Source organism: Myotis daubentonii, chromosome 7 (genome assembly GCF_963259705.1).
Source record: "Myotis daubentonii chromosome 7, mMyoDau2.1, whole genome shotgun sequence".
Classification (NCBI taxonomy): Eukaryota; Metazoa; Chordata; class Mammalia; order Chiroptera; family Vespertilionidae; genus Myotis; species Myotis daubentonii.
Genome location: NC_081846.1, coordinates 20,921,786 through 20,932,887, shown reverse-complemented (window position 1 = coordinate 20,932,887; position 11,102 = coordinate 20,921,786). Strand labels below are relative to the sequence as shown.

Genomic DNA, 11,102 nt, shown 5'->3' with positions numbered 1-11,102 from the left:
GAATGTCAAGTTGGCTTTGTGTGCCTTCTGAGGAGCCTTCTGAGACTTTTCCACCCTAACCATGGACCTCTATAACCTCAATTTTGTCAGTTTCCTTGCAACGAGAAGAAAGTGGCACTTTCACTGCTGCAGGACAGTAGTCTACTGATAAAACATTTCTTCATGGTAACACAGTCCTCAACAGCACTCCAAAACATTTTGGCAACATTACCTTCCACATTCTCTGCCAGAACAACAATAAGGCTGTTCAGCATAGGGAACTTCATGATCAATAAAATCTGATAACTGTGAGGCTCCTAGAATCTGGGTCTTTCTTTGGTCCCTAATGAAAATGAAGGCTTAGTTTTAAAGATTTCATTAAGCAAGTCATTCCTGCTGTCCCAGCATAGGTCATATGAAGGGGAAAGTGTCCCTAAAGCCTTGAGCTTTACACCACAGAATTCAAGGACCATAAAGAGCAGTGAAAGAGTTTCTTTGTTCCATATCTTTTAAATCTACTTTTCCAAATATGAGAATTCTACCGAAGGGAGCAATGGGAAAACCAAGTAGGCAGTGACTGTCAGGCAAATCATCTTTGTCAATTCCACTTTTTAATATACTCAAGAGGCAAAGTGCTTCCAACCTATCTCTTCTTCTTCACCCTCCACTGATCACAACTAAGAGTAGAAAGTAGAGTTTCATCACGTCAAGTCAGAGAGATACTACTGAATTATGATATTCCCTCTTGACCCAACTTGGATCAGCACAGTTATAACAGGCACCTATGTTTAAAATAATCCCAGAAATATTGAGTATCTCCTCTGGCCAATGTACTCTACCAGCATATTGGTCACAATGCTCTGAAAGCATCAATTATGAAGCGGCTGACCTTTATATATGGCAACTTCAGTGTGTGTCTCTGGTCCTTTTCCCCTTTTGGTGGCAACTCAGCCCCCTTTCATAGGGCCAAGTGTCCTCAAATTCAATGACATGGTTGCCACTGATAGGAGGAATGATTTCAAGAGAACAAGGGCCCCTGGTGTGTGTCTCTTAGAACATGAAGGGAGAAGAGAAGAGCAGAGGAAAAAAGAGACTAGTAATCTCAACAGTAGTGCCTATGGCACAATGACAAGAAGCCTGGACTGGGAAGTAGGAGATCTGGGTTTAAGACCGAACTTGCCTAAAATTTGTGTCTTCGGTCAAGTTATTCTTCATCCCAGATCTATTTATTAAGAAATTGTTCTCTAGCAACCCTCAGAATTCAAAGTTCCTTATTCCAATTGGTAGATGAATTGAAACACATTTTAAGATCAAATAAGGCCAAATGATTGAATATATGTGATATTTTTCATACCATAACATCCCCTTTCTAATACCCTAGAATGCAGACCTATTTTGTCTTATGACTGAAGAGCACTGTATTCCCAGTGTATTTGGGGAAAAAACAGATTCTTCTTCACTATGTGATAAATGGGGATTAAGGTCAGTGGGGGCAGGAGGGTGGTTAATGTGAAAATATCACTTGGAACCTTTTGAAGCATAAATTTTAGATTTTCTTTGTGTACTTCTGTACCATCTAACCTTCTTGTTAGGGGTAACAAAAGAAATGAAAATAGTTAATTATTCATAAATCCAAAAATAACAACTAAACTAACAAAAGTTTGAATTCTCTCCAAATGAGAATTTTAAATTTGTCCAGAGGACCTCAAAGTTCAACACTGCCTCTAAGAACTCACTAGCTCTTCCCAGTTCTCCCTCTCTCTTTAATATATTTCTTCACTCTGATCCCAGCAGCACATGTGAGACAGAAAAGATAAGTAGAACAGAGAGTCGAGGCCAGATCTATTTTTAAATCAAGTAGGGAAAGCAGTATGGAGCTGTGGGCAGTCTTTGGCTTGGGGATCAGCAATCCTGAGTCTGACCATGGCTTTTGACCTGCCTGGTGCAGCCCTTAGACAAGCCCGTTGGCCTTCTAAAGGGGGGTGTCCAGATGGCTCCTGAGGAACCTCCCAGGGTCACAGCTCTTGCGATGAGTCTCCCACCTTTTGGTGCCCTAATCTCTCTCTTCCTGGAAAACAGGAATTGCTTATGGAAAGACAGTTTGGGAATACAGTCAGAACCAATGGGAAAGAAGTCTGGAGGGAACACTGGGAAAGAACTCCAACAAATCTTCAGATAGAACCCAAACCATTCTCAGAACCAAGATGCTCTCTCAATTCCCAGAACTGAATGGGAAGAGGCAAATTTAGTTGAGGTCCCGCCTGCCTTCTTCTCTGAAAACCACCCATTGGCCTTGGGCTCTGCTTCATCTTTGTTTCCTACAGAAGACACCAGATGAGTCCTGAGCTCAGAGAGCTCTTCCTCTTGGGAATACTCATCTCTAGGCCAATTTCTCATCTCCCAGCCTGCCTGTGAACCCCCTTTGCCTATGTGAATAGCAACAGCATCTAGAGCAAAGAAGACAGGGTGTACATGTGAACAGAATAAAACGTCCCCATTACCCAGCTGAGGTCAACATCTGGAGAGACTTATGATTCAGAGAGAGATTCACACTGAGTCATCAACATGTGTAAGGACTGTCAGCAACTTTTCTATGTTCACTCTTAATGAGCTACAATGAAGATTCAGCCCTGGGAAGAAGACATCCATCAGACTCCCCAGATAAATTAATGGAGTGAGTTTGAATTGGAGATGAGACTCAACTAGAGATCCAAAATAGTGACACCCAAAGTCGGTTCCTTCCTACTCTAAGAAAGAGGCCAGTGGGAATACCGATCTCCAAGCCTTTCCCTGTTGTGTCATTTGACCATCCTTCTAGGAGATAAAGATATCATTCTGTCCACCCACCTGTCTCCAGGCAAGATAAATATCAGCCCAAGAGAGAATAAGCTGATGGTTCCTCTTCTAAAGATTTCATTCTCTCTTCCTGTCCCAATAGCTCTCAGAAGATATCTCTTTTCTTTCAACAAAGAAACAACAGCTAAGACCCACCAGAAAGTCAAAATATGGAGAAAACAGTTTTATTGGGTGTATCTGCTATTCCTGTGCTCAATTATTAGAATTAGCTCATGTAGCCATTCTGTGCCTTGGTTTATTCAGCCAAAAAGAAAAATGGACTTCCAATCAAGATTGTGACATAGGTAAACACAGTACTCACATCCTCCCACCACCACATCAAAATTACAAGTAAACTACACGACAATCATCATTCAGGACTGCCTGAAATCTAGCTGAATGGAAGTCCTACACTAAGGATATAAAGACGAAGAAGCCATTTGAGATTGGTAGGAGGGGCAGACACACAGAATGGGCTGGTTCCACACCCATGTGTAGCACATAAAAATTGGAAGAGACATCTTCGCTGCAGAGGTTCCCCCTGAGGAGTGAAGGGGCCCAGCTTCACACCAGGACCCCAGTCCAGGATTCAATGCCAGGAAAAGAAATCTCCATAGTTTCTGCTGTAAAAAACCAGCAGGGAGTGTGGCTGAACGAGATGGGGGGCTTCTGGAGCCCCAGGCACTCCTCTTTTTTTTCCTCTCTCTTTTTTTTTTTTTGAGACAGAGTAGAAGAGAGAGAGAAAGACAGAAATATCGATGTGAAACACATCAATTGGTTGTCTCCTGCATGAGCCCTGAACAGGGCCCAGGCCGGGAAGGAGCCTGCAACCAAGGTATGTGCCCTTGACCAGAATTGAACCTGGGACCTTTCAGTCTGCAGGCTGACACTCTATCCATTGAGCCAAACCGGCTAGGGTCCAGGTATTCTTCTTAAAGGGCCCATGAACAGATTTACTCATATACACTCGTTTGGAGCTCCAGTCTTGGGACAACAGCTCAAAAGGCACTAGGGACATGTGGGAGAAGCTGAATTGTCTGACATCAGGCAGCTTTCTCCCAGATATAAGTGCTGGTAAAAGTCATTATTCCTTTTTTGGACCCTATCCCCCACAGAACTGGTAGGCAGGGGCCATATCTGAGTCTCTATCAAACTGGCTATCACTGTTTGCCCTGCCCTGGTTATTTCCTTATACCCTAACACACCCAACTTGCAGGTCCACCCAAGCTGTTTCCAGTGGCATTTCCATAAGAATGCCCTGTCTTAGCTTATGCTTCAGACTTTCCTAAAATCTTTCAAATAAGCAGCATCTGGCCTCAGCATGCCCCATACCTCTCATAAGTAGCCCAAGATATGGCACTAGTAAAATCTGGCCTTGGTTCACAGCTTGGACTCTCCAAGACACCTCCAAGCCCAGCACTAGTAGCAGCCGTCTGGAGATTATTTTGTAACTCATGCTGATTAACGCCAGGCAGAACATAGGTAGTGGCTGACCTTGTCCTGTATCTCCCAGGAAGCCTCAGAGCCAGTAAATCCAGTGGACAGCTTCAAACCATACTGTAGCACCATCCAACCACATTCACAAGTGACACACTTCAGGGACAGACTCATTGAGCACCAGAGCACCAGAGCCCTATTGAAGTAGGTCCTGCTCTATAGGTTGGGCTCTGCATAGCTGATCCCTCACAGTAGTAGCAACCAGTCCTTGCAGCCAATCACTACCATTGACATGTCAACAGCAATCAAGGCTCAACTACAACAGGAGAGTGTACACAGCCTATACAGTGGGGCCTTCTTGGAGTGCTAAGCTCAGGTGAACAGGGAGGCTGTGACACTGGTCCTACAGGACACTTACCTCATTAGGCCATGCAACCAAGCCCAGAAGACAAAGAAGCTCTACCTAATAAATAGAAGCAAACACAGGGAGTCTGCCAAAATGAAAAGACAAAGAAACGTATCCAAAATGAGAAAACGGAACAAAACTTCAGAAAAATAACTAAATAAACTAAATGAAAGCAAGCAATATACTAGATACTTAATGATCTTAGGGGAAGAGTGGATGAACTTACAGAGAACTTTAATAGCATAAAAAAGGACATGGAAACCATATAAAATAACCAGTCATAAATGAAGGCAGTCAACAGTAGAGTAGATGAAGCTGGTAATCAAATTAGTAATTTAAATACAGAAAGCAAAAAACACCCAATCAGCAAAAAGAAAAAAGAATTTTAAAAAATGAGGATAGTGTAAGGAGCCTCTATGACAACTTTAAGTGTACCAACATTCACATCATAGGGGTGTTGAGAGGAGAAGAGCAAGAGCAAGAAAACTTACTTGAAAAAATAATGAAAGAAAACCTTCCTAACCTGGTAAAGAAAATAGACATACAAGTCCAGGAAGCACAGAGAGTCCCAAACAAAATGAACCCAAAGAGGCCCTCACCAAGATACATCATAATTAAAATGCAAAAAGTTAAAGACAGAGAATTTTAAAATCAGCAAGAAAAAAGCAGTTATCTGCAGGGGATTTCCCATTAAGATGGTCAGCTTATTTCTCTACAGAAACTTTGCAGGCCAAAAGGGATTGGAAAGTAATATTCAAAGTGATGAAAAGCAAGTAACTACAACCAAGATTACCCAGCAAAGCTATCATTTAGAATCAAAGAGTATATAAAGAGCTTCCCAGACAAGAAAATGGAGTTCATCACCACCAAACCAGTATTACATGAAATGTTAAAAGATCTTCTTTAAGAAGAATAATGACAAAAGTATGAACAATAAGATGGCAATAAATACATACCTACCAACAATTTAATCTAAAAAACAAAATTAACAAGCAGAATAGAAATAGACTTATAGATACCTATAGAGAACATTTTGATATTTGCCAGATGAAAGGAGTGTTGGGGGTTGGGTGAAAAAGGTAAAGGGATGAAGAAGTACAAATTGGTAGTTACAAATTGATTGTAAAATACAGCATACAGAATATAGTCAATAATATTCTAATAACTATATGTGGTGTCACTTAGGTGCAAGATTTATCAGGATGGTCACTTAGTAAGTTATATAATATCTAATTACTGGTCTGTGCACCTTTAATATAATATTATATATCTACTATAATTAAAAAATAAAAAATGATTTTTAAAAAAAGAAGATGCAAAACAGAGCAGAAGAAAAGGTAAGGAGATAGCATACTGGATTCCCAGAAGGTTCTCAAGGAAAGGTTGAGCTCTGGGCTCACTGAGGGTCAATAATGAACTCACTGTGCTCTATCTAAATTATATCGGCACAACCAACACTGGGGCAGAAATGGAAAGAGAAACAGACAGGCAGAGGTGTCCAGTGCTGAACTCTGCTCATCTCATTGCAGAATGTCTGATACAGAAGTCAACCCAAACACTCCACAGCCCCACCAAAACTGGTCTTTGAATTACTGCCCCCAGCATTGGGCTTTCTGCTGTTGGCATTTGTAAATATTTTGTCTGAAGCCAGAACTAATTCCTTAACCCTATGTAAAGGAGCTTTGTTTCTTCATCAGTTTTCAAGACTGGCTTCCTTCTTCCCTGTGATCTCAGCTTCTCCTTGGCAGAGTGAGTCTTTGGGGGATGGAAAGAATTGGAGGTAAGTTGTGTTACCTGGTCTCCTGGACCATCCAGAAAATGTGTCTCAAACTAGAGACCAACAGAGTCAGCACCGTCAGGCATGAGAGGCCAACACAGAACACCAGAAGGTTTATTATGGAGACAAATGTCTTTTTTTCCTTCCCTTTCTAGAAATGTTCCCACCATTGTCACTCTATGTTGTACTGTCTGCCTCTTAACACCAAAATGGTTAGAATGAACCTATGAGAAATGCAATATAAATAAAAATGCAGTCCCTAACTACAAGAAGCCTGCCACAGTAGCCATATGATCTCAAAGATTACTTAACCCAACCTATTTTCAAAATAAGAGAGATGAAATCCAGAGAAGTGATTTTTATGGCACAGTGAGGACCAAAAGTGAGACACACTGCCGCCTGTTGAGATCACACTCATTAATGTGACATGACAATGTGGGCACAAAATAGGGCTTTATACCATTGATGTTGGTTGTCCAGACTTTAAGGACAATGTCATAGGACTGTGGACTTTGAACTAATTTCAAAAGATAGTAAAAATGTGAAAAGTTAGGAAAGTCTTCCTTGTAAAGGTAGGACAAAATGGGGAGGAATAGAATAGGATTTTTAATTTATTCAAATATTCCACAAATCCTTATTACGCTCTTACTCTGTGGAAGGACTGTTCAATGCCTGGGAATATACAGCAGTAAACACAATTTTTAAATTCCTGCTTTCATGAAACTTGTTCATAGGAAGAAAAACAAGGCTGGAGTGGACAGAAAAGTTCCCCCTAGTACAAAGAGGCAAGGCAGCAGCCTGTTTCATACAGCTCTCCTCTCTTTGGGTGAAAAAAAAAAAAGATTTTAACAGAGGGTCTCTAGAGAGGCCTGCCTGGAAACAGAAAAATAGTGTCATTTGAAAGAAACTGGGTTTCAAAACATGATTTGTCATCTTTTCTATAGACATCAAAAATACAGGTGGTGGACTTTGGACTACATTCTCTGTTTTATTCAACCAATTTTTGCTAAGAACCTCTTGCAGTCCAGGTGCTTGGTTCTTGAGTAAGGATAATGGCAGGGGAGAGAAGAAAAAATAGCAGCTAAGTAACCTTGATTTTTTTTTTCAAAAGGACTCAATATAAGACATAAAAAAGGAGGAAGAAAATATTAGATAATGAGTCCATTATCAGGGAAGTTGGGAATGATGACTATCTTCAGCTTAGGCTTCTACTCTGAGCTCTAGACCTACATATCCAACAATCACTCAATAGCTTTATTTGGAAATCTCAAAGGCACTTCAATGCCAAAATGTCTTAAAACTAAAATGCCTGATAACCCAGGTCCCTGTGCCTGGCCTTTATTTCAGTGAGTGGCACCAGCATCCAGAAAGCTGCATTAGACAGAAACAAAAGCCACACCTTTGACTCCCACTTCTCTTGCCAATCAAATCGAATCCATCACCAAGTCACTGTCTCCTGTCTATATCTCTTCATCCTATTTCCTTGGTCAGGCCTAAGCCATTATCAAGTATTTCTCTCGCCTGAACCTCTACGATTGGCAATAGCTTCTCCCTTTATTCACTTCACTTCCCCATTAATTCATCCCCCACCCAACAGCCTCTAGTCTCATCATATTATCCTCTTAAATATTTTTCCATAGCCTCATAATATACTTCAGCCTAGGCTATTCTCTGCCTCTCTTTCCAACCTCATTCTGCACCCTGTTGGGAAGTAATTATGCATTGATTTGTATAGATGTCAGATTAATGGCTTTCTTCCCCACTAGGTTGGAAGCCCCATGAGCACAGTCTATTTATGTTTGTATCCACTGCTATTTTCTTATCACCATTGGGTAAGCCAATGGTTCTCAGCCAGGAGTGATTTTACTCCTCCCCCTCAAGGGAACATTTGGAAGCATTTTTGGTTGTCACAGTGTGAGGACTTTATTGGCATCTGAGGGTTAGAGTTCAGGGATGTTTCCAAGCATCCTACAATGCACAGAACAGTTCCACAAAATTACTCAGCTCATACTGCTGAGGCTGAGAAATCTTGATTTAGATGAAAAAGAAGGAATGTTTATGTTTTGACCATATTAAATTGGATTTCCTAGAGTCAAGTCCATAGAGAAACACATTTATTATCTCCCAATGCTAGAGGGACTTAAACAGGCGTGCATACACAGACACTCAACACCATTAAATTTTCTACAGGCAGGAGATACCTATATTAATGGCTCTTGCACTTCCCAGAAGCCCAGCTTAGGACAGGAATTTAGTTGTTCAATAACACCTGTCTAGAAGGCTTTATTAACATAAAAAGGACCTCAAAATTTGAGCTGCATTAAGAGGGGCCACTTTATTTCTCATATATGATGACCTAAGTGTAACAAAGGCTAGTGACAGCACAATGGAGCCCCGCCCACCTACTAAGCCACACCCCTTTACAATCACAATGGCTAAGGCCTTAAATACCCAGACTCGCCGCCTCCTGGCTCTGCAAAGCTCCTCATTTTTGCAGAAATTACAATGTCGACCAGCCGCAAATTAAAGAGTCATGGCATGAGAAGGAGCAAGAACAGATCTCCTCACAAGGGAGTGAAGAGAGGTGGCGGCAAAAGAAAATACCGGAAGGGCAGCCTGAAGAATAGGAAACGAGGCGATGATGGTGAGTGAGGGATGAGTACACAGTGGAACATAGGGGAACTTGAAGTTAGCTCTCCTAGGACCCTGAAATCTCAGCCTAAGAATTTCATTTCCATTTAAATTCATTTTGGGGCAGGAACAGTATGAATGGGTATGTTCTAACTGGTGTCCCTGTTGCAAACGTGTCCTTCCCCAACAGCCAATCGCAATTACCGCTCCCACGTGTGACTCCACTAGTGGGCTCTGCCCTGGTGGACTTCAAACAACACCAGGCAGCAACAAGAGGACAACAGAAGGGGGATTGCCAAAAAGACCTGAAGTTTAGATCAAAGCCACAGAACCTATCCTATGGGTAAAATACCAATCGTGATTGAAATGAGGAATGTATAATGTTGGCTATTTCTCCCCAACATCTCAATAAAATGTTGAAAACTGAAAAGTATGTTTATTTTGATCTTTAGTTGAAAAAGGTATTTTTATCTTTGGTTGAAAAAGGGTTTCTGAGCTAGGCAGACTTGGAATAATTGGCTGGTATGAAACCAGTAAACATAACTTGGGAAATATCAAAGCAATTTGTCCTGTCTTCCTTCCCATGTGCCCCAACTTGGGTCTTGGTCTCAATATGCTGTCTCTCTCCCCAAATACCTTTATCAGAGCGCCAATAATGAGTCAAGGAGGGACATCAAACCACATGTTCAGCTAAAGGCATGTGTCAGAGGTAGAAAATGCAAGTTTAGCTATGTTGGGCTTGAAATGGACAAAGCTAAAGTTGGGGATATTGCCTGGGAGGTTCAAGCCAGATGGTGTGATGGTCATAAATTGACATCATGTCTGGAAGTAGCAATTACCTTTATTCTAGATGGACCTATGTTGATCATTGGCAGGAGAGAAAAAAAACTGGCAGGGAAAACAAACTGTCACTTTACCTTGATCTTGGGTTCTGATATGGTCCAGCCAGGAATCTTGACACCTCCTCTCATCATTCACCCACTCACAGGGGGTAATATATTTCTTGAGTGCTTCCTGTTGCCTAAGAGTCACTACCAGGGTGGCACAAGCTGGAATTGAGACACTCATTTAAACCAAGCCCACCCACTTGGTTGCTTGCAACCAGGAAAGGATATGGTAAGGATAGCAGGAAGTTTCCAACAGTGGGGAACAGTGGGGATTGTGACATGGAACCAAGTGACCAAGTTGTATTTTTAATGAAGCATTGGTGAGGCATGCCGGTACTGAATATTGGGAGATTAACAGATTCTAGTAGTACAGCAAAGGATCAGTGATTTTCAGTGTGAATGCACAGGCTCTGTCAGGTTCAGGTTCAAATCTCCCCTTAGCATTAGGTACACAGCCACAGAATTGAATTTATATTTTTAATAGAGAAAATACTCCATAACCCTCAGCCTCCGTATTATGCCTGGTTTACCTCCTACTAATGTTTGTTCATAGCATGACTGCACAAAGCTCTTTATAAACAGTCCGATCTAGACTCCCTAATCAGAAATGGCCATTTTGTATCCTCTTGTGCCCTCTGGGAGTTTTTCTGTTTTCATGTAAAGAAAGACTAAGGTCCTTGAAACACACAAAATCAGTTAATGTCAAGCCTTTGCTGCCCCAGCTATAAATTCTTTTAAACTTATCCAGGAAGCAAAAACTAAGATGGAGTTTGGATGCAAGATGTTTATTAGAGACCAATACTCAGGGGGAAGGAGGATTGTGTGGAGGAAGGAGTTGAACAGTTCTGCATGGGACCAAAATAGCCCAGCCAGGAAGCTTTGATAAGGGATGACCTTAGTCAAGGCTTTGCTGTGCTAAGGAGACCCTAAAGTTAGTGTCAGCTGGGGGCTGTTTTGCTGGACTGCACACCCCACAATCTGCGCAGCACATCTCTGTATACTTCCTGATTTCCTGGGTTCCTTCCCACCTTTTCCATTTTTGCTCCTGCCACTCCCTTCAAATGCTTTCATGCACAGCTCCCCCTTCACACTGTGCTCACTGCTTCGCCTTGTCTCTGCCATCTTTCAGATTGACAGTATACACAAAGAC

General features: G+C 41.7%; 1 protein-coding gene across 1 annotated transcript; it reads left to right on the top strand.

Moving 5' to 3' along the window:
- Positions 1–8,939: 8,939 nt before the first annotated feature.
- On the top strand, positions 8,940–9,284 carry TNP1 (transition protein 1). Its single transcript, XM_059702464.1, has 2 exons — positions 8,940–9,078; positions 9,256–9,284. Exons 1-2 carry the CDS (start codon positions 8,940–8,942, stop codon positions 9,282–9,284), a joined length of 168 nt encoding a protein of 55 aa, XP_059558447.1.
- Positions 9,285–11,102: the final 1,818 nt, after the last annotated feature.